We start from the raw sequence: 25,997 nt of genomic DNA, 5'->3' as shown, positions 1-25,997 counted from the left end.
TTTTTTGATAAATGGGTAGTGGCCAGAAAGGGAGGGAGTTGGAATGGGAACAGTATAATCTTCAAACTGCTTCGTGCTTATCTAGGGCTTATCTAGGGCATTGAGCTTCTTGAGGCAAGTCTGAGCCTATACCCTATACTCTTAGGGTATAATTTTGTGTTGTGGGCCTCTGGATCTGTGGTTAGGGGCTGGTGATCTGGTAATAACTGGTTAAAACTCTGATTAGAAATCTTTTGGATTTGTTTTTGAAGAAAGAAATCTAGATAAGAAGTTTAGGAAGCAGGTACAACTAGTATGATCAAGAAGGGACCCAAGGGGCTGGAGAGATGGCTCAGCTGTAAAAGGCTAGATTCACAACCATAAATATAAGAAGAGAGCCAGGCACGGAGCCATATACCTATAATCCTAGCACTTGGGGAGGCAGAGACAGACGTATCTCTGTGAGTTCGAGGCCAGCCTGATCTACAACCAAGAGTGCACAGAGACACTGTCTCAGAAAAAGAGAGCGAGAGAGAGAGAGTAAGGAGTTTACAATTCCCTCTGAGGCACCTTTCCACAGTTCCCTCTGTGCCATCTGGCTGTTCTGAGTTCAATTCCTGGCAACCATATGATGGCTCATAACCATCTATAATGAGATCTGGTACCATCTTCTGGCATGCAGGCAGAATGCTGTATAAATAAATAAATCGTTTTTTAAAAGAAGTATACAATTCTAGACTATATTGTCAATGATACACTGGCCTGAGACATGGAGCTGTTTCTTAAGATTTCTAGGAGATCCGTCTGAACTTGTTGGATCTTGTTTTTTACTATACCCAATTGGTTAACATAAATGTGGCATTCCTCACCAAGAGAGAAAGGTCACCTCTCTCAGCTGTTAGTAAATCTAGCGGATACGCATAGTTTAAAGTCTGAAATGAGATGGTAAGGCAGGGAAGGGAGATATTTTCTAAAATGGGGGATATCAGGAATGTGAGGAGCTCTGAGGAGCTCTAGACCACGCCTTATACCATGTCCCTATATCTAGGGGTTGAGAGAATGGGATGTGTACCCTCTGTGTTTTGACTGTGCATGATGGGCAGCTGTGGCAAATGCTATAGTAAAGTTTAACAATGACCCTCATCTCCCATTTGTGGTGCTATAGGCCCTTAACAAAGGATCTGTACATTCTTTAAGAGAGTCATGTCAGTAACTTGAGTGAATTTAAAATGTTAGGCATAGCTGAAAGGTAAGTGTAAAGTCCTCTACTGATAATACCTGAAGAGAGAGAGAACTCTCAAGTGGTAGTGTTGGGGACCATATACCTGTAATCCCAGCACTTGTTAAGTGATATAGTCTACATAGTGAAAAGAGAAGACTGCAGTAGGTGACTAGAAGGTAACCCTTTTGATTTGTATAGCAGAAATTTAGGTGCAGCTCACAGACAAGGAGTCCATCCTTGGTTAATATGGTCCAATTTTTAAATTGAGGGGTGTCCAGCTCGACCTTAGAAGGTGAGACCCTGTATCTCTGGCTGGACAGGGAGAGGTGTCTGCCTGGCTAATTTTCAAGGATGGAATACAAAGATCATCTATATATTGAGTAAAGTTGGATTTGGGAAGAAGCAAAGAGAGTAAGAAGCCAGAGCCTGTCCAAATAAATGTGAGCTATCCCAGAATCCTGGAGTAGGAGATTCAAATGAGTTGGGAAGATATGTGTTTCTGAGTTGGTCCATATGAAGGCAAAGATATTTTGTGGCTGTGGGTCAATAGAAATAAAAAGAAGGCATCCTTGAGGTCTAAAACAGAAATGAGTACTCTCTGGGCGGATGGTAGGAAGGAGAGCATAGGGGCTGGGTGCTACAAAGTGAGAAGGAACTACTGATAAACTGATAAGTTGGAGATCCTGAACCAAGTGATAGCTTACATTGGGTTATTTCATGGAGGTAGAAGTGGGATGCAGAAGAGCCTTTCCTAAGGTCAGAGGTCAGAGTCTTAAGTCCCCTGAGGTTTTGGAGAGGACATGTGTATTGAGGGTGGATTATATATTTGGTTGGGTTTTGTAATTAAATGATGAGCGAGGGTGGGAGTGGGATGTTTGGCTAGAGAGGAAATTTTGAGTGTCCCATACCTGGGATCTACCTGAAAGACTGGTGAGGGAAAAGATGTGTCACAGTCTTTAGTTTGGAGGAGGAGTGAGGAACAATTGGTCAAGTGGGTGAGCAGAGCAAAAAAAATAGAAGCTCCCATTTTGTCTAGAAGGTTCCTTCTCAGCAAGGAGATGGGAGGGACAGATTGGTACTACTAGGAAAGAATGGGTAAGGGGTGGGTAGCCCTACATATCCAGCTAAGTGGTGGGGTTTGGTGAGCCTGGTAATGATGTAAATAGGGAAACAGGAAGAAGAGGTGGGTCCCCTCAACTCCATCAGGACTGAGTAGGTGGCCACAGGATCCTAAAGGAAAGAGACAGATCACCCTGATACTGTCAGAGATGACAGTGGTCAGGCTATGGGAGCCCAGGCCCCATCAGTTATTCATAGCCAGACCAAGGCAGTTTGGCTGAAGGATGACCTAGGTTTGATGTCCCCATGTCAGAAGAGGCATGTAGGCAGTCAACAACCCAGTGTCCTTTTGATGGCACCTTGGACATGGTTTGGGTGGTTTACAAGGATTCGGACCAGCCCAAGCCCAGTAACCCTCTGACCATATTTGAAACAATAATGTGGAGGTTCTGGGCCTTTGGGCAGCCAGGGAGCTGGCTTTTGCTTTGGCTGTCTGAGAAGCCTTAGCCATCATTACATAATTTTGTTTTGGGACTTTTTCATCTCTCCCATGGTATACCTTGAAAACCATGGCTAAGTTTTCTTCTTTTCTTTAGATGTTTATGTTTTGGCCCTAATATCTGGGAAAAGAAGTAGCTCAAAAGAGTGGTTTTCCAACTGGGCTCTCAGGGTGTAAATTCATATATTGCTGCACCTTTGTAAGGAGATCTAGAAAAGGGCGAGCAATACCCCACCTCCAGAGCCAGCTTGTAATTGAAACAGGACAGCATAAAACAGTCTAATGCCACTCACACCTAAATGACACCTGAATTCCTATAAACCTGAATCCTGGAAGCAAAGAAAGACGGCTTGGGAATGGGAACATTTAGATGGCAGAGAACACTGCAGAAGGGAGCTGAGTCACCAGCCAGTGAGGAGTGTGTGCTGGGTGTGTGCATGCTGCAGCTAGCCTTAGGAGCAGCAAGGTTGCAGCTCCAATGGTGGGAGGGTGGGGACAGGTGAAGAGAGCCAGCTGTAGCCTTAAAGACCATGACTGAACTATCTCTACCTCCAAGAGTACCAGAAGGTTGCCAGACATTCAACGGTCACTTCCTCAGACTGAGAGAAGCATTTACACCAACCAGAAGGGGACGCTTACTTAATTGTCACTGGTGGATGGGGTGGTGAACAATTGTTGAACCAGAAGAAGAGACTGCTGCAGATGGAGATAGGGGATAGTGCTGTAGTGTGGCTCAGACCACAGGACTAGAGGGAGCACAAGCACCAGGAGAGCCCATCTGAGGCACAGCATCAAATCTGTTAGTGTTCTTGCTCAGATGGAAGGGTATCCTGAGGCTGGAGGCCCAGCAACCATACAGCTCTAAGGTGGGACAGTGTTCCAGTGGAAGGGCATCCTGAGTCATGAGAGCTCAGGAACCACACAGCTCTGAGAGGAAGCCTTCTCGCCAGAGATAATGCTGCTCCCAGGGTATAGTATCCCCTCAGGAGCCTCACCCATGCTCAAGCTTCTTGGATTCTACTTTTTTAAATTTCATTTTTTAAAGATGTAATTATTTATCTATTATGTATACAATGTTGTGCCTGCATGTGTGCCTGCACACCAGAAGAGGGCACCAGATCTCATTATAGATGGTTGGGAGCCACCATGTGGTTGCTGGGAATTGAACTCAGGACCTTTTGGAAGAGCAGCCAGTGCTCTTAACCTCTGAGCCATCTCTTCAGACCTCTTGGCTTCTTCTGATGAGTCACAGCAGGTAGCAAATCTCATAAAAGGGATTTACTGGGGAGTCCAGGGTGTGGAGGGACAGATCCAGGTAAAAGATAGCAGGGAATTGAACAAAGGGCAGGGCTTGTATAGAATTTCTTAGTGGTTGGAGCTTTTCACGGCAGAGATTTCCAGAGTGAGGATTGGTGGGATTTCAATACCTAGTCAGGTATTGATGGCTTTTTTTTTCATTCGTTTTGCCATGCATCAAGTTAGGGTGTGAAGGTCTTCCCAGATACAACTGGCGTTAGCTGAGGCACCATCTCTGTGGGGCTGCTTGGGGAGGCTGGAGTGGAGGTACTGCCATTTTGGGCAGCTTTAGTGAGGGCAACAGGTAGGAAAGGTGTGATTACCATGGACAGCTTCCATGATGGCAGCAGGATGAGACATCCCTGTCCTGACATCAAATGTGGTTAGGAGTATCTGTGTCTAAAGACACTCTCCAGGTGAAGTCAGGCAGATATCAGGAGGACCTACTGAGGGCAGAATGTCCCACACCTTGAAAGGACTGCAACCCCAAACAGCAGGGCCATTCCAACACTACACCAATCCTACTCTAATGCTATTCCAATCCTATTCCATTCTACTCTCATCTCTCTCAGCCTCTGCTGCCTTTTTTTCATCATATCCTGCTCTCAGTATCCCAAGAGGCAACTGACACTGAAGGGGTTAGAGTCCTTTAAAGAGCCAGCCACATAAAATAAATGACAGTACCCCTCCCCAATTTGTTTCAGCTACTAATTATGCCATTTTGAAGTTGCTTCTCTATTCTTTCCAGTGTCATTTTCTGGTTTTTCAGGTGTCTGATGTGATCTCAGGTAACACTACAACAGAGATAACAATCTAACAGTGATCATTCTCTTTCCTGTAACTTGGGAACTGCTGCTTGAAACTTTTATATTCCTAAACTGTCATATCTTCTAGCACCTTGAGTTCTGTATATTCCTGAACTGTCATATCTTCTAGCACCTTGGGTTCTAAAGATCTTTGCTGAAGTCTCTTAATCTCTGCTTCCAACTCTGTGAACTTTTGGCTTGCAGCTCTGTCTTGGACATTCAGGATGCAGTATTCAGCATAGTCTATCTTAAAGTCCTGCTCACAGGCTTATCAGTGGTTTTCTGGCTGGCAGGGGAAGGCAGTGGTTGGTCAGGCTCAGTTCTCTGCTAGTTTTGGGTCACTGGCCACAGTTTTTAGAAGACCTCCCCTGCTCAACTCTGAGATTTATTAGTTTTGATAGTGTCCACAACTTTTTGTTTCCTGTGCAAATATGAACAAATCTGCATCTCCAATGCAAAACATTTGCTGACTTCCATTTTGATGTTATTGTTGTGCCTGAATCGCAGTACCCCAAAAGACCACCACCAGGAGTCGAGTCTGTTGCAAAACACATGAGGATCTTTTTATTACAAATTATTATAAGCTGCAGCTTGGGCTCACACACTCTCACCACCAAAGTGGTGGTAGCCGAGAGCCTTGTGCTCCAGTTAGTTGGGTTATTTAAAGATTCCGGTCCCTCCCAGCATGCCCAAGGCAGGGGGATTCCTGCCTGGCAAGCATCTATTGGTTTAAACACAAAAGGGATGTTGCATTTTGAATTGATTGGCTATACGAAGGCCCCCAAACCATTAAAGGTCTGGTGTCTCTCCCTAGGGGGATGGGCCGGTTTCCTAGCATCTGTATAATTAGTGGGCAGAAAAGAATGCAGTGAGGCTAGTTCTTCCCCTCAGGGCATTAAGGCTGGACATATCTCCATTTGGCTGGCTTTGGTTCAGGCTTGTGCTCTAAACTTGAAAATAATAGCCACTGATTTTTAATCCTTTGGTCTCTCATTATCCTCCATTTCCCTGATTTCTTTTTTTATAATAAATATAGTGGAGTTTCAAGGGCTGGTAAACTCTTCTATATGTTGAGTCTCTAGCTGCTCTAGACTAGCTTCTCAAATGCATGTGATTTCTCCTTAGTTAATGGCCACTGATCTACCCACACAGGCTTGTGAATTGACCATTTTAAAGGTAGGACCATTGGTATAGTTTCAGCCCTTGTAAATTTAGAAACTCATTCCCTGTTGTGTCCTGCTTTTGGACAAATGGCACAGTCTGTGGTTATTCTTGTTGACATTTTTCAATACCTTCCCCAAAAGCATCTTCCATCTCAGCCTTTAATACACAGATTGTCTCTGGTATTAAGGGAATAGTAATCTGAGTTCTCCACTGATGTAATAAACCTTGTCTCCATAAACTTATGGCATGTCTGTCCCATAGGTCTTCAACTTTCTCATTTGACCTTCTGATCTCATACATTTAAGCCATGGCACACTCTGTTTTATCTGAGATAACTTTCCAATTCCTAGACACTGGGTATAAGCCTTCTGAAGTGGCTATTCTGAATTCCAACACTTTTTGTGAAATGATAGTTACACCAGCTCCTGTATCCACTGAGCCTTCTATTTCAACATTATTTACTGATAATTTTAAGTTTGGCTTCTGATCATTAACAACTATTGCCAAAATACATGTTTTCCTGTACTTCCAAGCCCTCCTGTTCTTTTTACTGGAGCAGCTTTCCATTGGATGTAGGAAAACAGTAGCAGCTGAGCAATCCTATTACCTGGGTTACGTTGCATATCTCTTTTTACATAAGCCATTATTTTAATTTCTCCTTTGAAATCTTCATCTATAATTCCTGGATGCACAATGGATTCTGGGAAAGTTAAACTCCTCTTTCCCAAGACAATCCCTATTGTTCCTGAAGGTAGAGGACCTGAAACTCCAGTAAATGTTTCATTGACCTTTGGGGGAGAGTGTAAGATGTTTTCTATGGCCAATTCTAGAGAAGCACTGCCTCAAGTATCTTGCAGTACTTAGTTGAGGGTTTTGGTTTTTTTTTTTTTTTTGTTTGTTTGTTTGTTTGTTTTTGTCTGCTACAAGAAATAGCCTTGGCTAGCTCTCTTGGACCTATACTCATTGGTCCAATGGCAACCCCTGCGATGCCACCTGCACATTCTTGAAAGCCTAGGCCTTCTTTCTGATTTGTATTTAGAAAAACCATTACCCTTAGAGATGCCTTGTTCACAATTTTGTTTCAAATACCCACATTTTCCACAATTAAATCACCAGCTCAGCCTGGAGAGACAGCTAGGTGGGAAGGGCACAGCCAGTACTTGGGAGGGTCCAGGGTCTTCAGATCTGAGAGTCCAGGGCTCAGAGTCCTCAGGTCCATTGTCCTGGCTCCTCAGGTCCTCAAGTGTTGCCATTGGCCTCGGCAGGTACAGGCACTGCAACAGCTGATGGCTAAGAAGCAGGAGGAAAAGAACCTGGGCTGGAAGGTGGAGCCTGCTAAGCTGCCTGTCCCTGTTGGGTGTGAGTGGGGCCCAGGAGTGCAGAGCACAGAAGAAGGGTTGGAGGGGTTAGGGTGCTGCCATGGGCACAAGGCAAGAGGCTGTGTGGCTTGGAGCCTAGAATGGGAGTAAAGCTGTGGGGAAAGTCTAAGGACAAGGACAAGGTGGGGACAGCTACATCATCAATGTGTGTGGTGCCAGTGCTGGGAAGGGCAATGTGCAGGGTCAGAGAAAGAAATGGGAAGAACCAGGCAGGAGCCGGTGGAGTCAAGATGGTTGGGCAGGGCTTGATGAATTATGGAAGACTCAGTATCATGCCAACCTTGACATGCCAGAGCTTCACCCAGGCACCATGGTGCATGCACGAGATCCTGGAACACATGATTTCCAAGTCTTCTATGAAGACTTCTCCAAACACAAAGATGGCAGCTCTACGTACACATGTTGAAGGAGGGTCTTGCACGGTGTGTATTCAGAGGCTGATTTCTGTGCCCTGAGATTTGGTTACAGTCCTGTACATAGGCATTGTAACGATCTCATAATGCCACCTCCTGTATCGTGGTGGTGTAAAGAATGCTCCCCAATTATCTTTGTTTGGTTACTGAAAAGCTGAACAGCCAATGACTGGGAAGGCTGGATCTGTCTGATCCCAGACAGAGGTCCCAGAGAGAAGGAGAGAGAAAAAGGAAGTTGTTGTGAAGCAGGCTGGAGCATGAGCAGGTGGCCAAGTGGAGTTCATCCTGAGGACAGACAGATGGAACGGAAGCAGCACAGGCAAGTAGTGGGCATGTGGCTGGAAAGGAGCTAAAATGGCATAGAAGGTGAGAATAGATGAACATCTGCTCAGTGATTGTGTTGAAGGCTTGTTGAATAAATCGATTAGGTATCTGTCTCAGTATTTGGGAGCTAGCTGGGTAATAAAAAGCTAACACCTTTAAATTTCCTACTACAGATACATGCATCACACATGCCACAAACATATAAACATACCAGCCACACACAGGCCACACTCCTCAAACATACACCCACAAACTGCTCAAAGCGTACAAGTAGAGTCAGCGGGATGGAACCCTGATAACTGCTCGCTGACAACCCTCTGACCTGTGTTCACTCCCCACCTGACGGCAGGAGAGAACCAATTCTCACGTTGTCCTGATTGCCACCTCTGCACCGTGGCATGTGTGCGGCCCTGTAGACAAACAAAAATGAAATGTTATAAAAATGTCTTTACAAGCACACAGTTACACAGACGTACACAGTGATGAACAAGCACCAAAACCCGTGCATGCGCTCCAGGTCCTCGGTGTGGTGGGCAGTGTCATGGGCGGAGCTGAGTTCCGGGCTGCAGCCTAGGAGGTGGAGAAGGCATGGAGCAGCACTGAGGCCGCTGTGGGTGCCCCTCGCTAGTGGCTGTGGCCATAGCCAGCCGTTCCTGGAGCGCCTCCAGCTTGCTGCTCCATCCCTTCCGCCTCCCGCTCTTCCAGTCCTCCAACCCCCTGCGCCTCCTAAGCCTCCACCTTAGCAAACCCGCCCCGGGTCACCACACAGCCACTAAATGTTTAAGCCAGGATTTGAACACAAATTTCACATGTGTACCTTTAATTTTTTTTTTTTTATTTCTTGCATTTATTTATGGTGGGGTGAGGGCATGCATGCGTGGAGGTCAGAGGACAACTTGTCTGAATCCGTTTTCTCCTTCAACCACGTGGGTCCCAGTTACTGAACTCAGGTAGAGAGGCAGGCTTGGTAGCAAGTGTCGCCAGCCCTGAACCAACTCACGGCCCCCGGTTGTATCATTTTGTGTGTGCATGTCCTTGGCTTTCCATAAAATGAGATAAAAATCCCAAGTTGTCTTTATGGGTTCTAGACATGGCAAGACTGTTAGGATTTTGGAACAAAACTTGCTTCTGGGTTGCCTAGCAACTTCTGATGTCATTATGTGTCGCCTGCCAGGTGGCCACACCTGGAAGGCGTAGTTACCTTGCCCCTTAAAAGGACAACCCGACACGTGGTCTCTTTCTTGCACTCTTGGTCCTTTCTCTATCGGGTCGCCCCCTCTTTCCCCTTCTTTCTCTTTTCCTTTCTCTCTCTTTTCCTTTCTCTTTCTTTCCCCCATCATGTCCTGCTCTCCCTTCTCTCTCTCTAGCCATATCCACCTAATAAACCTCTTTTATATATAAGATCCGTCACATGCCTAATCGTCTTTATTTAATTAGTTGGTCCCGTAACCTTCCAAAGACAGCTTCGAACCCTAGTTGTTCCTGGAATGTGCCAACGCAGACCCTAAGATCAGGGGAGTCAGGGCGTTTTTCTATAAAGGACAAAAATAAAACAAACCAACCAGTATTTACTGACCTGTAAACCACACAACATAATCTGTGGTTCCCTTTTGCTGTGAGCAGACCTGGCCATGTGATGATAAAACTTTGTTGAGAAAAATCACAGTGTGACTTGCACTGCCTTCAAGGGTCACAAATAGATTTTTCTGTAAAAATATCCAGTATTCTCCTGATGTAATTGTTGCTCCGAGGCACACTGCTTCTGCCTGCTAACCTAGGCCTTGTCATGGAAGCTTCTAGCCTCTGTACAATCTAATTTAGGCCTGAAATGTTTTCATCCTCGGAGGCTTACCGCTGAATAAGCTCACCCCTTCTTGTTCTCTCTGAACTCTGGCTGCCTGGTTTAACTCAGCTGTTCTATCTCAAACTCTTCTCCAAGCTGAATGATTCAGTCTGGCTTCTCTCTCTAACAGAATTGCTCTGCTTGGCCTCACACTAACTCTAGTAACCCATTCTAATCTTCTGTCTCTTTCTTATCATCTGGCTCCCTCTGTCTTCACCTGTGTCTTGTTTGTTCTCTCCTCAACCTGTCTCTATGAAATTCTGGTAGAACTGCCTCTGATTCCCACAAACTGACCTGCCACAAACTCAACTCCACTGCATTGCCTCTCAACTCACTGTTCAACTGAACTGACTGAACAAAACTGACTAGAATTCAGAGATCTGCATGCCTCTGTCTCCTACGATGAAAGGCATGTCCATATTACAGCCAGATCACACAGACACACACACATCTCTTGCCAGAGCAGCCATGTTCTGAATTAAAATTCCACTACATTTTCCATTGGATTGTTCTCTCTCTCTCTCTCTCTCTCTCTCTCTCTAAACATTTAAAAGTGTGAGGAAGATTTTTCAGCCCTGGGCTGTACAAATTCAAGTTCTGAGTCAGCTCAAGTTCTGGCCCGAGAATCAGTGACCGTGTTCCAAGCTTCCTAGGAAAGGTGCAGAGGTCCCTGGTTTCTGCTTGGCTCAGCGTGGCCGCTCATGGAGTCCTGCCCCTTGCCAGATCACAGATCTGTCCAAAGAAGTCTTTGCACTGAAGGAGGCTCTGAAGGAGCAGCAGGCATCCCAGCCAGCTCCGAGGAGGAGGAGGAGGAGGAGGAGGACGAGGAGGAGGAGGAGGCCCTTCGAGGCCAGGTGACAGCTTTGCAGCACAGGATGGAGGTACTGGCTCTGTGTAGCAGGGGAGGGGTGATGGGGGCCACAGGCAGAGCAGTCAGGGTACTGGTGGGCATGGCTGCAGGATGCAGGCTGGGCAGGGTGCCTCACACACATCTCCCTGATCCAGCCATCAGCAGCCACTGAACCTGGGGTTTTGACTCAGGCAGAGTGTGTGGGTGTGTCTCACTGTGGCTGGGCCTCCAGTTCTCTCCCCTTCCCTCCCAAATCCCCTTCTTCCCTTCCCTTTTTGGTCCCTTCTCCCTGTCCACCTTTCATCTGAGACAGGGTCTCATGTAGCCCAGGCTGACCTCGAACTCACTATATAGACATGGATGACCTTGGTTCTCTGACCCTTCTCCTTCCCCTGTGTCTACAGGAGGAGGCCCGGGAGCATGGCGCCGTGGTGGCTTTATACAGCAGTCATCTCCTGTATGCCATTTAGGTGAGTCCCCTGCCTCCTGTCTCCACCTAAGGGTGCCCACCTGGCTTTACCATTATTCAGCCACCTCCTGGGGCCCAGTTTCTCCTGTTCAGAGCCAGCCTGTGGCGTCTGGGAACATACCTGTGCCGCAGGGACCTTCCTCATGGAGCATTGGCTACCTTGGGTTTGAGTAGAGAGACTCGAAAGGGGCAGGGGAGCACCCAGCAGGTGCACCAAGGTGTGTCTCTGCCTCTGTCCCCTCCCACCTCCCCAGGGACAGATGGACGAGGACGTACAGTGCATTCTCAGCCAGATCCTGCAGATGCAGCGGCTGCAGGCGCAGGGCCGCTGAGGACTCAGCTCAGATGTTCAGTCTCCATCCTTCACCTCGGCACGCTGAAGCCACAGACATCACCACCTTCTCACGCACCTGAGGAACAACAGGACTCAGCATGCAGTGGGAGACCAGCCTGGGCCTCAGCAATGGTGCCCAGCTCACCCCTCACCCCACAGCGCCCTGCACTCTGGCCCTCTGATTCCTGTCATTCCCCATCTGATATGTTCTGAAGCTAGATATACCACTACATCACCACTGACTACCCAGGTGTACAAGCTCACTGAGAGAGAGAAGCAGTGTGGGACGCTGGGTGAGGACATGCTTGGGGCAGGGGGACTCAGAACACAGTTTGGTCTTCTGGATCCATAACACAATTACAGCAATAAATATGAGTGCTGTGCGGTATTTAAAGTTGTGCCTCAGGGGTGGAGACCCCACCTAGAACCCCCAGGGGGGAGGAGGGTGTGGTCTAGGGTAGAGCCCTGTGAGCACTCTAGATGTGGGATCTGGGACAATGGAGTCGATAATTGAGGCAGACTGCAGTCTCATGCAATAGCCAGCTTTATTCAGAGCCCAGAATGCTCTGAGGTTTAAGGAAGGTTGCTGGGGCTACACAAAGGAACCCTGTCTCAAAAAAAAAAAAACGAAAAAAAGCAAAAGCAAAAAAAAAAAAAAAAAAAAAAAAAAAAAAAAAAAAAAAAAAAAAAAATATTTAAAAAAAAAAAAAAAAAAAAAAAAAAAAAAAAAAAAAAAAAAACAGCATTGTTGTCAAACATTCCTCATATGATTAGAAAGATGTGAAATTTGACCTCTCTAAGTCCATTTCTTATCTCTTCTCCGTTCTGTATGCTCAAAAAAAAAAAAAATTGCGCAAACTGTTCATTCAAAAAAAAAAAAAAAAAAAAAAAAAAAAAAAAAAAAAAAAAAAAAAAACCAACATGTTTTTCTATAGAGGCATAAACATTTGTCTGAGGAAGAGCAGCAAGCAATAGTGAATAATCTGAAGTAAATTCACTCCTATCCAATAAAGATGGGAGGAGCATGAAAACACTGAGGTTCCAAGACTCTTGCTTTCATGGAGTGTTCTCACAGGCACTCAGAATTCTAACATGACTGCATTCCAGGACTGTGTTCTGACAAGCACAAGTGCGATAGGGTTATGAAAGTCCTGCCACTGCAAAACTTCTTTCTTTCCTTTTTCCTTTCTTTTCTTTTCTTTTTATTTATTTTTTTTTGTCATGTTTTGTTTTTTGGTTTTTTTATTTTTGTTTGAGTTCCTGGCTGTCCTGGAACTCACTCTGTAGATTAGGCTGGCCTCAAACTCAGAGATCCACCTGCCTCTACCTTCCAACTGCTGGAATCAAAGGCATGAGCCACTGCTGCCTTGCGATGCCAAACTTGTATCTTTATCTTCTTATCCCAGGTTGTCACCCTGGAACCTCTCTTTTGAGGATCTTAATTGCTGGTATTTCCCATCTCAGAACAAGCTGGTTTAAACTTTTGGTGTCCTGCCTCCACCTCCCAACTGGTGGCATGATAGGCCAGTGCCACCACAGAAGGGTGGGGTGGGAAAGCGTTCAAGCTTGGCTAACAGATGTAGCTGAGGGAGGTGTGAGCAATCCTAGATGTGCCTTGTTGAAACTCCTGAGGACTGCTGAATGTCAATCAGGTGGCTTAAATCTGACCTTTCATTTCATTTGACATTTTCATTTGTCGTATTGATGAGGCCGGGGGACCACACTGTGCACTGTTTAATGATCTGCTTATGTTAGAGGCCCTGTGCCTAGAACGAAGGGACAGTGCCTGCTGAGGGCAGGGAAAGTGCAGAGACGACTCTGCAGTCCAGGCGCAAGCTCCACTGCAAGGCCCAACTCCGCAGGTCGGGACAGTCTGTGCCTGAGGTGGAAGCCAGGGCTGGGAACCACCGCGCTGTGACACTTCTCAGCACTCAGTCTCTAAGACAGGTAGGTACTCCTGTCACTCAGGCCTCACTAGCCAATCAGGGTTTCCAGACGACCTGCAAGTCAGAATGGAGGCGGGCACTTCCTGTCCGCCGTGTAGCGGGCTGGGTTCTGCGTCTTAGGATGTCTCTTGGTCCCGTGAGGCGCGCGGCGAGCCGCTGCCGGGAGCCGAGGAGAGCGGGGCGAGCTCGGAGTCCGCGCCATGGTGAGCGGGGCCGCCGTCCCCACGCGGGGAGGAGCCGCGGGAGCCCGAGTGGGTTCGCCCTGGGGGCGGGGACCGGCGGCGCCCGGTGTGATTCCGCTTGTTCCCTGAGGTCCCTGCACCTCCCAGGTGAAATGGGGACCTCTGAGTGACTGAGTTCCCTTGGCTGCAGTTGTGCACAGCATAGGAGGAGGGAGCTGGTGCCTGAAAACCGTTCGTGTCAGCCTTCAGGGCGCGCGCACGCGCGGCTTTCCTTGTCAGGGAAGCAGATTTGCTGACTCGCAGACCCGAGTTTCTCCAGTGTCTTCTAGAAGTTCTGCACTTGGCACTTGACATTTTGGTGTCGGCTCCGTCCGCAGTTAATTCTGTGCGGGTGGAAAGTCTGTGTTGTTAACACACTTGCACGTGGATGGCACGGTGGTCCAGTCTCCTGTGTTAGTAAGTTCAGACTTCCTGGGTTTCCTTGCCTGAAGTGTCAAAATTGACCCTATATTACTTATGATTTTTTGTTTCTAAGTGTCCTCTCATTTCTGTTGATCTCTATTCTTTCCCAAACAGCACAGTCTTTATTGCAGGTGTATGAGAAGTTTTGAAGTCAGATGATGTCACTGTGTGCTGTTCGTTCAGTCGTTGGTTATGTTTTCATTCAAGATGACCTTAAGTCATCAGTTTGCTATTGTTCGTAGCAGAAATCCTTAGACGTTTTGGTTTTTTGGAGACAGGGTTTCTTTGTGTAGCTCTGTCTGTCCTGGAACTCTCTTTCTCTCTCTGTAGACCAGGCTGGCTTTGAACTCACAGAGATCCTCCTGCCTCTGCCTTCTGAGTGCTGGGACTGAAGGCATGTGCCATACTACCTGGCAATCGTGAGACTTTTTATTGGAGTTCTGTTGAACTGTAGCTCAGATTCTGGACTGAAATAATATTGAAGCTTCCTGTCTACAATCTTGGAATTTCTCTCCTTTGATCCAGTTTCTTGATTTTTTTAAATTACTAAGTTATAGTTTTGGCTACAAATATTTGACACATTTCTATGTATTTCTGGCTGACATGTAAGAGATGTGGGTGCCTGTATTGTTAATTTACTAAATTTCCTTCATATACATGAGTGTTTTGCTTCCATATATGTGTGTCTATCACTTGGGTGTTTGGTGCCCACAGAAGACTGTATTGGATGCCCTGCAACAGGATCTATAGATATTTTTGTGCCACCATGTTAGTCCTGGGAATCAAACCTAGGTCTTCTGCAAGTGGTTTTAACTGCTGAGCCATCTCTCCAGTCCTACACTTGACAGATTTTCAACATTTTACATGTATGTGTTCATGTTCACATCCTGAAAACTGAGTGTCAAGAGAATTGAGATTTGCTTTAAAATCTGTCTTTGGAGGCTGGGATATGACTCGGTAGGAATGATGGTTAGATTTGGTCAGCTTGACACAAGCTGGAGTCAGACTGGCATGTGGGCAAATGTATAGGGTATTTCCTTGATTAATGATACAATAGTGCCCATCCCATTGTGTTTGGTGCGACCCTGGTCAGGTGGTCTTGAGTTGCATAAGAAAGCAGTCTTAGCAAGCCATGAGATCAGAGTGGTGTCTTAGTCAGAGTTCTGTTGCTGTGAAAAGACACCATGACCATGGCAGCTCTTACAAAGGAAAGGGTTTAATTAAGGCTGGCTTACAGTTTCAGAGGTTCAGCCCATGATTGTCACTGTGGTTAGTATGGTGGCACACACGATGCTGGAGAGGTTGCTGAGAATTCTAAATCCAGGTCAGCAGGCAGCAGGAGGAGAGACGCTGGGCCTGGCCTGAGCATTTGAAACTCCAAAGCACACTTCTAGTGATGCACTTCCACCAGCAAGGCTAGGGGTCCTAGTCTCTGTCAAGTAGCACCACTCCCCAATGACCAAGCATTCAAATCTTTGAGCCTGTGGGCACCGTTCTTATCCAACCCACCACAGGCAGTCAGCAGCGTTTACCAGGTTGGCAGCATAAGTGGAATGCCTAAGTCTGTGGTATATAGTTATATAAGTTAGAAAAATCTGTTCGCCGGAGCTAGAGACTTGTTATTATAAAACAAATTTTATTTACACATTTTTAAGTGTGCAGTGTGATTTCACATTGTGAAGGCACATCAATTCCTGAGCAGCTCCACCTTCAGACTTTTAGAAAAGGTATTTTATGTTTGGTATTCCAATAGCGTGCTTCCAGGTTACCTAGCAACATCTGACATCCTCACCTGCCACAGCGAAGTGCGTGCCACGTGTGTTCTCCTGCTTTCTCAGTTTCTCTCCCTCTCTCCGGGGTGCCTTTCCTTCTCTCCCCTTTCCCACAATAAGCTTTCTCATACCAAATATATTGCAGCATGAACACTCTCTGATCACATTGATGGCTAAGCTGATGGTAGCTTGACAGCTAAGGAACAGGAAGTTAGCTCCTTATCCCAATGTAATCCACCCTATTAGTTCATTAGTCAATTCAGGAGCTAGTTAAACTACTCACTACTAGATCTCTTATTTAAAAGGCAAGTAGATTTGCGTTGCTCTCAGGGCTAGAGAGTTGTAAGACAAAACCAAGACATATTAAAAAAAATAATAGAAAATGCTTCAGATTTCTTTCTGTTGCTATGCTAATCTAACTCTAGTTTTTTAAAAAAATCCACTATATGGTCCACTATCATGGTTCTAAGCTCAACATTTTAAATTTCTTTTGGTTTGTCCTTAGGTATAGACTTAAAAATGTCTCTCATTGTGCTAGATTTATATACATCCAGCCTTCTGGAGAGAGGGAAGAAGCCCTTCTTTCATGGTGTGTAATCATACTGAAAATTAAGATCACGTGAGCTTTTGCCCCTTCTGCTTCACAGAAGGATCTGTCTTCCCTGAGCTTGCCTCAGAGAGTGTTCATGCTTTAACCCGAAATCATTTCCCAAGCCTCTGCTGTTCTATGACACAAGATGTGTCTACTCCCTTTTTCTACAGTGTGTATTTCACTGCAGATTACAAACAGTGGTGATGCTAATATGTTTAAACTTTAAAAAGATTCTTGTAAACTACAGGAAATCTACCAATATCCACCTCAGATCAGATGGACTCCAGAGAAGTACTGCCAATCAGCAGCCTACATTTTCTACCTATTGCCTATCTCGAAGGGTGGGATTCCTCTCCCTTACCCTAGTTTTTTGGGTGCCCCTCCCCCAACTACCAAAACCATGGGGCCAACAGTTTCAAATGTGCACCTAAAAGAGGACTTTCTCCTACTTAACTTTGTCTTGTGCCCATATATGTGGTCCATAATCCTGTCAGTTCCAGGTGTTTCCTACATCCACAACAGTGCCAAAGCAATTATCCACAGGTGCTCCAGTCTAGCCTCACAGATTGTGTCAGCTGGACCTGCATTTTCCCTCCTAGCTGCAGATGTTCTCAGATTCTGAACAGCAAGTAGGACAAACTGCTCTTCCTGAACTCGGCCAACATTCCAGCCTTTTGCCCTCCACATCACCACCCCAATGTTAGCAGAAAGTAGGCAAAGACGATTTCTTCACTACTTATCCATTTGTTATCAACAAAAGGCAGGAATGGTATGCTTCAGACCCAGGACAAGCAGCTCCAGGTTCTCCCAGGATTCCTCAGTCCCTACTTGCTGCTGGGCATGGCTGGCATACCCCACCCTCTACCCTTAACTTTCCAGGGCAGGGGCTTCTCCTCCTCCTTTACTATATAATCTGGACATTTGGTGCTCTTGTTTTTGTTCTGTCCCCCCTCCCTTGCATGGTGGCCAAGAGCTGTCTCCAATGAACCTATGTTTATATACTTTAACATGTCTTGCATGAGAAGCAGCCCAACATCCCCATTCCCTCCTCACCACCCCTTCTTAGTTCCCCATTTTTTATTTAAACAAAAAGGGAGAAATGTTATTCTAATAGCCTGCTTTCAGGTTGCCTAGCAACCTTTAACATGTCACCTGCCACTGCATGCAGACTGAAGAGAGAAAGCCACTAGGCCTGGCTTGGGCTCTTGAAACTTGAAAGTGTACTCCAAGCGACACACTTCCTTCTACAAGACCACACCTCCTAATGCCTCTCAAGCAGGGCCACTCTCTCATGACTAAGCATTCAGACATATGATGGGAGCCATTCTTATATAATCCACTACATTCTATTCCCTGACCCCCACAGGCTTATAACCGTATCATAATGCAAAGTGCAGCCAGCCTAACTTTAAAATTTCTCATAGTCTACCAACAGTCTCAACAATGTTTAAAATTCCAAAGTCCAAAGTCTCTTCTAAGATTTATGGAATCTCTCAACATTAATCCTTGTAAATTCAAAATCAAAAAGCCATTCCATACTTTTAACACACAGTGGCACAGAATATACATTACCACTCCAAAAGAGAGGAAAGGTAGAACAGTGAGTACATATTGGACCAAACTAAGACCAAAAACCAGCTAGACAAACTCTAATCTCTGCTGCTCCATATCTGATGTCAAAGCCTTCTCCAGATTTTCAACTCCTTTCAGCTTTGCTGACTACAACTTACTTCTCTGTCTTGTGCTGAGTCCACCTTCTGTTATCAGGCTTTCTTGCTAGTAGCCGTTGGCTCTGACATCTCCAACCTCTTGGGGTCCCCAAGTCAATGCAGGATTCACTCTTCTAACTTCCTGCAAAGGCCTTTCTGAATCTCCATGCAAGGACACTCCTCACATATGTCCTCAGAGGTTTTTCTTAGTTGCAGAGGGCAATTCCATAACCCCTTGTATCCTTGACCCTACCCATATGGCTGAAGGTTCCAAGTTCTGCTACTTGCTGGGGTTAGAACTTCTGCCTTTTCAATTTCATTTGTATCAACTTTCTCTTCTTGGTGTTTTCTTTCACTGCTTAAGCTTTTTAAAAAATTCCTTTTCACAGATTGCAAGCTTAGCATGGTAAGGTCTTGACCTGAGATCCTTACTCCCTTTTTTCATTTAACATCAGACTTTTCTTTAAACTTTTAATCTCCTTGAGCCAGTGGGGGCCAGTCTCATTTTAAACTACCACAGTATCACTTTTAAACTTTGATTTTTGTACATTGATCACTGCTCTAATCTTTATTTGCTTCTATTCCCCAGTGTTTCTGAATTATTAAGAACTTCATTTGATTTTCCTCAAGTGGTGTTTCATTATTTGTAGAGCAATGTGTCATGTAGGTGTCTTAGTTAGCTTTTATGTTGCTGTAATGAAACACCATGACCAAAGAGGAAATTGGGGAGGAAAGGGCTTATTTGCTTACATTTCCACAGAACTGTTCATCATTGATGGAAGTCATGACAGGAACTAAAACAAGGCATGAACCTGGAGGCAGGAGCTGATGTAGAGGTCATAGAGGGGCCTGCTTACTGGCTTGCTCCCTGTGGTCTGCTCAGCCTGGGCTACCAACCCAGGGATGATACCACTCACAATGGACAGGGCCTTCCCTATTAATCACCAATTTAAAAAAAAATGGCTTAGCGGCCTCCCTACAACCCAGTCTTATAGAGGCATTTTCTGAATTGAGGTTCCCTCGTCTCAGATGACTTCACCCTATGGCACAAAACAATCCAACATAGTATACCAGGTTTGTCTTGCACTATGTCATTGAGAATTGTTTTGAACACCTAAAACTGGGTCTGCTGCCCACTGCTGGGAGTAAGGTATTCAAGTCAGCAAAAAGAAGAAAGAGACAGGGAATGAATGTTTTAATAGAGCCCAGGCTTTTATTGGGGAGTTGTGAATGCAGAGGAACCCATGTAAAAATCAAAGTCCATTGTCCCCTGCAAGGTCTTGTAGTCAGAATAGAGAGAGGAAGGTGGCAGGAAGGAGGTTGAAAGTTTTTCAGTTTTTCCTGCTGTTGGGTTTATCAGTGATTAGTCAGATAATCAATTTTAGATGATTGGTAAGTGTACTGATAAATACACATTTTAGGGTCCAGAGAGTAGAGCAAACCAAATTAGAATTAGTTGAACTGAAAAGTTGGACAAATTGGTGTAGTTCTGCCTAATTGACCTGTTGCCTGAAAAAAAGGTTTTAGTTATCTTTAGTGTGTTCCAAGATGAATTGTTAGTAGTTCTAATTTTTTTATGCTGAAACTACTTAACATAGTTGTTTTTTTTTTTTTTTAATGTGTGGTGACCCCAGTCATAAAATAAACATCCAACTTGCAGGCTACCCATATAAAAGATCTTTTGACCCCCCAAAGGGTTGCAACCCATACATAGATTGAGAAACTGTTTCAAGTTCCTTATCAGACTGCTTAAGGTTATTGATCTACTGCATCATAAGATAGGAATTTTATATTTTCTGGTGTTTAGCTGTGGTGTTAATTTTTAGCCACTTTTCCCCTCTGAATATCCTTGAAATGGGTAAGACCAAGTCAAGGAATGAACACCTGGCAGATGAAGTTTGGACCATTTCTCTGAATGTGAAACACGGAACAACAATCAAACTAGATGAAACTACAAACACAAACTGACAGACATGGGCAGACCTGCAGAAGCAAGTGTTCCCTTAGTGGGAACTAGTGAAGGGCCATGACACCTCCCATCCACCTCTGACCTCTGAGCAGTACTTGTCCATTTTCGCCTTTCTTGTGTCCCAGGTGACACCAACTAGAAACCAGAATAAAGGCTTACCTCAGGAGAAGCAGATTACTAAAAAAAAGTCTCAGGTGCTACCAAGTGGGTTTTGTGGCTCAGGTAGGTAGGCATTTGGTTCCCAGCCAACCCACCAAATATTAGGGTCTAAAAATACAAAACAACCCAAGCAGGCACAAGAGTCCACACAAAGCAAGATTTTTATTTCAATTAGGCAGCGAAAACTGACCAGTCGGGGACAGCGGCACAGGAGCTGCTGACTGACTCGGGAGCTGACTGCATCCCTGACCTTTCATCTTAATAACTAAGCAGAAAAATCACAAAACCCACAAACTTCTGTGTCAGGATGCAGTTACAATTTTTCATTTCTTAGAATCATTTGTTGTTTTGTGGTTCAAAACAATCATTATGTTTTGAGGACCAAAAGAAGAAGGAGGAAGTTGGTGAGCCATCTGGAAAGTTCTCAGCTCCCCTAGAGCCTGGGAACTTAAACTTAATTTCCCCTTTTGATCAAAAAGGAGTCTGGAAACAAAATGGCAGTACTTACAATAAGTCTCATTTCTTTGATTACAACACGAAGAGCTCTGCTCACTGCCACACAAAGCATGCAGGAGGAAGACATTTAGAGACACTGCCCACCATGTGGCCTGCCCACAGTGTGAGCCACTATGATGTACAAGTATGGGGTGGAAAGATGTGAGAAAAAGGGAAGCAGAACTGATTGTGTACTGTGAAGAAAAGTGGATCTGGAGATGCAAAAATGGAGAGGAACAGCCTGATGTGAGTAGGATGTGATGCCACCTGAGGCCACGGTGAAGAGCTGGCCTGTGCTGCTACTGAGAGCCATGTCTGGGCCCAAGGCCATGGAGCAGCAGGGGACTGTGTAGATGTCCATGGCCCATATCATGACCAAAGCCCATGCTGATGTTTCTTGTCTGGGCTGCCACTTGGGATCATGTTTCTATGCAAGGGCTTGTAGAGCTGTTCCTGCCCCTCACTGGCTGCAGCAACTGGGAGAGGTCCCCCACCCCTTGCAGGCTGCAGCACTTAGGACCATCTGTACACTTCCCCCAGGCAGCACAGTAAAGCTGGCCCTGGTGGTAGGGACTTGGGTGAGCTGGTACTGAGGACAGGAGAGCTAGGGCTTTTCCTTGCCGGCTCTGGCATTGGGTGAGCTAGCTGGGGCAGTGCTGGAGAACCTATCCTGGTGGTGAGGGTATGGGAGAGCTAGCGGGCTGACCAGCTCAGCTACCACCCAGGGCCAGATATAGGGCTATGAGTTAGCCCAGCCTAACATCTACCTCATCTGTTAACTGCTTTAGCACATGAAGGGACGGTTCCTGCAGATCCAAAGCTACGGGATTTCCGTGACACAAAACAACAATAGGACATCTGAGAGGAGTCCTGGAAAGGATCCAGTATTGATAGTGTGGTAGAAGCCAGAGGACTCCAACCAGACCTAAGACTCATTGCAGCGAGCACTTAAAAGTAAAGATGTGTGGACAAAAGGGTAGACTGTGGGATACAATGAGACACACTACAGCTTCTACAAGATTCTTTTTGAGGGAGGTTGCAAGGGAAGAAGGCCAATATGAAGGGACATGGAGATGAGTAGAATTGGGATGCATGATGTAAAATTAACAAAGAGTTAAAAGTGGCCATGGGACATTTTCTTACAGTGATTAACTGGAGAGGGTCCAGCCCATTTGGAATTGTGTCAGCCAGGGGCTGGTGGTCTGGGGTTCTATAAGGAAGCCATCTGAGCAAGCTAGGAAGCAGTACCCTCCTTGGCCTCTGCATCAGCTTCTGTGTCCAGGTTCTTGCCCTGCTTGAGTTTCTACCCTCACTGTTTTTTATGGTGAACTGTTATATGAAACTTTGAGTGAAATAAACCTTTTCTTCCTCTCCCCCAAAATGTAGTCCAGGATTAAGTACTCAATGCATAGTTTAAGGACTGTAGGATATAGAATACAAAAAACATCTAAAATAATAAAAAAGGAAACCAGCTAAAATGTTATTTTTCCATAGCTTGTTTATGTCAGAGCAACTGAAAAACACTTGGGCAGACAAAAGAATGGATTATAACAGGTGGAACAGAGGAATAAAAAACAGGCATAGGCAGGTGAGGGAGTGAGGCATTAGGACCCAGCTTGGCCTGTATCCACAGCCTCCGGCTTCATAGCTATACACTGGCAGCCCCTTGTCTAGCACCCAGCAATCTGTTCTTTTGGTTCCCTTGGGATATTGCTTTCCCAAGTTGATGCAAACTCACGTGACTCTTTGACATCTAAGCATCGTAGAACATTAGGAGCTGCCTTTGATACCTAGCTATTTGTTAGAGGCACATGGCTAAGAGAATTCTGCATTTGGCTGACCAAACCAGTAAAGACATCTGATAAAACAGTGTGTGAAAAAAGCAAACACATAGCATGGCAGTCTTATGTCTCTTTTTAGTGTTAATGGCATAATCTCCTTAGGGCTCAGTGACACCAGGAAATTTATGGGTATTGATATTTGGTTTATGACATGTGATTATAGCAACCAAGAAGTCACATGACCTTTACCCTCCCCCCTTTTTTATGAAACCAAGAGCAAAGATGAGAAGTTGAGAAGAGAAAGAGCCATCTAAGTCCTTTGAAACTAAATTCCCAGGTGTCTGATACACTGTAAGATTTGGCTTTTGCCCAGCAGGGGTTCAGTCTTGCCTTAGTCCAATCTGTTCTCCATTGAAAAGGAAATATGGATTCCATTCCATTGTGTGTTGGGAAAATATAGGTGTTGTTTGTTTGTTTGTTTGTTTTTCCATGATGTCACAGTCAATATCCTGCCTTGAGTTTCTGAAGAATGTTTGGACATTGTAACAGTGTTGGGACTGTTCCATAATATGGACATTTGCATGGGTTGATGAGAGCCTATAATGACCTGTGTCAAAATGTGATGGTTGAATGAAAAATCTCCAAGGTAGGATGATATCTTTGAGCATTTCTATTATGTTTGTGCCTGTAATTGGGGTGCTTATAGAAATTTTAGGAGGAGGATCCCTTCTGGAGGAAGTTAGTCTCTTGGGATGGGATTTCAGTATTTATTCACTCGCCACAAATTCGTCTTATTTGTATGTTTTCTGGTGGTTCAAACTGAGCAGCCCACTTCCTTCTCATGCAGCCACACCCTCACCACCATTATAGACTCTGTCCCTAAAAGCATAAGATAAAACAGAAGCAATTGCTTTTCCTTGCTATACTCTTTTTCGAGCCTTATATTCTTTATTTTTATATTTTTGGCTGATGGAATTAGGTTTTTACATGTCAAGTATTTACTCTTGTGCTGAGCTGTACTCACATCTTGACTTTTAAATTTTAGCAGTGGATTTTCTTTCTTTCACCAGAATTGTATCAATTCATGACATTAATACTGATTAAAATTCTTTAGAATCAGTATTAATGTCAGAAATTGTTTGACATTCTCCCTACCTTTGTGCATGTTTTTTATTTTTTTAAAATGTACATGAGTCTCTTGCATAAACATCACACAGACATATATACATATTCATGGATGTGTACCACTTACATGCCTGGTGTTCACTGAAGTCAGAAGAGAGCATTGGAATTTTTTAACCTGGAATTATGAATGGTTGTGAGTGTTGAGGATTGATCCAGATCATCTGTAAAAGCGACAGGTGATCTTAACTGTTGACTCATCTTTCCTGCCTATGCTTTTTGGTTTTCATTTTGGATCAATATTTATTTGCTAGTATTTTTCAGAACTCTTTGATGTGTCAGACTGTAACTAATTAAAAATGCATTCTTTTGTAGGACTATTGTATTTCCCTTACAGTTTAAAGTGAGGCACTCCAGTTTTCTGATAGTCTAGTATTGAGCTGGGGTGAATGTTTAACCCCCTGGAGACATTTTGAGTGAGCCCCTGAGTGCTTTCTCTCCTGTTTGTTTGTTTTTGTGAGACGGGGTCTCACTATGTAGCTCTGACTGTCATGGAAATTACTGTGTAGACAAGGGTGGCCTAGAAGTCACAGAGATTCACCCACCTTTGCCTCCTGAGATCTGGGATTAAAGATGTGTGTCACCACATCCGCCTAGTTTATCCTTTTTTGAAGTTAAGGATTTTGGTACAATTTTGCTAATGTACACTCAAGTGCTGATCTGTTTGAGTGTCTCTGTGTACTGTCTCTCTGTTGCCATTTCTCTGGCAATGCCATATGGAATTCAGTGGGCCCGACAATGAAAGACATGATCCTCCTTTTCTGTTTCCTTTTAAATTTACTTGGTGACTGCATTTGTAAGTCTGTGACATAGAATAAATGAGGGGAGTACTCAGAATTATGTAAATATATTATAAATTATGTAAATATATTGTCAATGAAATGTACATTTACAATCAGTCTCACTATTTCTATAATGTACATTTATGGGATATTTTAGGATGCAGTGACCTATGAGGATGTGCATGTGAACTTCACTCTTGAAGAGTGGGCTTTATTGGATCCTTCCCAGAAGAGTCTCTACAAAGACGTGATGCTGGAAACCTACTGGAACCTCACTGCTATAGGTAGGCATCCTAGTTTTCTTTCACTTTCTAAACAAGGGACAAGCATTTCTTAGTTATTGACACACTTCTGTGATTTCAATTGTGAAAGAAGAAGAATCAGACATGGTTCTAAGGTTCATATTTCAAAGATACTAACTTAAAATTTGCATAATATTAATAATATATCATAAATTTTCTTGTACTATATTTTAGGCTACAAACTGGAAGACCACAATATTGAAGGACATTATCAAAACTCTAGAAGACATGAAAGGTAAATTTCATGTGCAAGCTGATAGAAATGTATCACTGATGAAATTTTAATGTGCCCTGAAGTTTTAAAGAAAAACAGCAGTGTAAATAAGCACAGTTTTATGTATATTGATGATTATTAAATACTTAGAAGACCATGTACTTCAATTTCATGTAGCTGACTTGTGATTGAAAGGCAATCCTCTAAGAAACAAGACAAGGAAACAATATCTTAACACATGACACTATTTTAGGGCTACACAGAAAAATCCTTTCTCAAAAAGAAAAAAAATTCTTGTCAATCCATTTAGTTTCAAACCATTTAAATATCATAAAAGGCATATATATTGATGAGAGGTTTAGTGTATGTCCAAGACTTTTTATAAGCATATAGTTCATTAGTAAAGCTAGTGTTACTCATATACTTATAATGACTTTCTACAGTTTAGTGAGAGGAACGGTTTATGGGAGGCAAGGAGGTTGTAGCCATGGAGAAACGTTAATCCCTATAGCACATGCCTATGAAAACCTCTTGCTTGTCATTTCTCCTTTAATAGGTGTAACATCTGTCACTGTGGATACAAGCCTTGTGAGCATAAGGGATGTGAAAAGAAGCAGTGTGCCTTTACACAGAACAGTGTTCTTCAAATATTTGAAAGAATCCACACTGAAGAGGAACCCTATGAATGTAACCAATGGAGTCAAATCCTTGCAAATTTCCGTAGTCTTCGGAAAAGTGAAAAAAATCATACTAAAAAAAAGCCTTATGGATGTAATCACTGTTGTAAATCCTTTCCAAGTCACAGTTCTCTTC

General features: G+C 44.4%; 2 protein-coding genes across 2 annotated transcripts in view; both read left to right on the top strand.

Moving 5' to 3' along the window:
* The window catches only part of LOC129677134 (zinc finger protein 431-like), a 38,759-nt gene that overhangs the window by 10,681 nt on the left and 2,081 nt on the right, over positions 1-25,997 (top strand). Inside the window, 1 exon segment of the mRNA XM_055607770.1 lies at positions 1,522-1,527. Coding sequence (XP_055463745.1) covers positions 1,522-1,527 — 6 coding nt within the window.
* On the top strand, positions 13,783-25,209 carry LOC129677133 (zinc finger protein 120-like). Its single transcript, XM_055607769.1, has 3 exons — positions 13,783-13,834; positions 24,826-24,952; positions 25,145-25,209. Exons 1-3 carry the CDS (start codon positions 13,784-13,786, stop codon positions 25,207-25,209), a joined length of 243 nt encoding a protein of 80 aa, XP_055463744.1. The 5' UTR covers position 13,783.

This window comes from Psammomys obesus, unplaced genomic scaffold (genome assembly GCF_907164565.1).
Source record: "Psammomys obesus unplaced genomic scaffold, mPsaObe1.curated_primary_1811, whole genome shotgun sequence".
In the NCBI taxonomy this organism is placed as follows: domain Eukaryota; kingdom Metazoa; phylum Chordata; class Mammalia; order Rodentia; family Muridae; genus Psammomys; species Psammomys obesus.
This window is presented reverse-complemented; position numbering and strand designations above follow the sequence as displayed.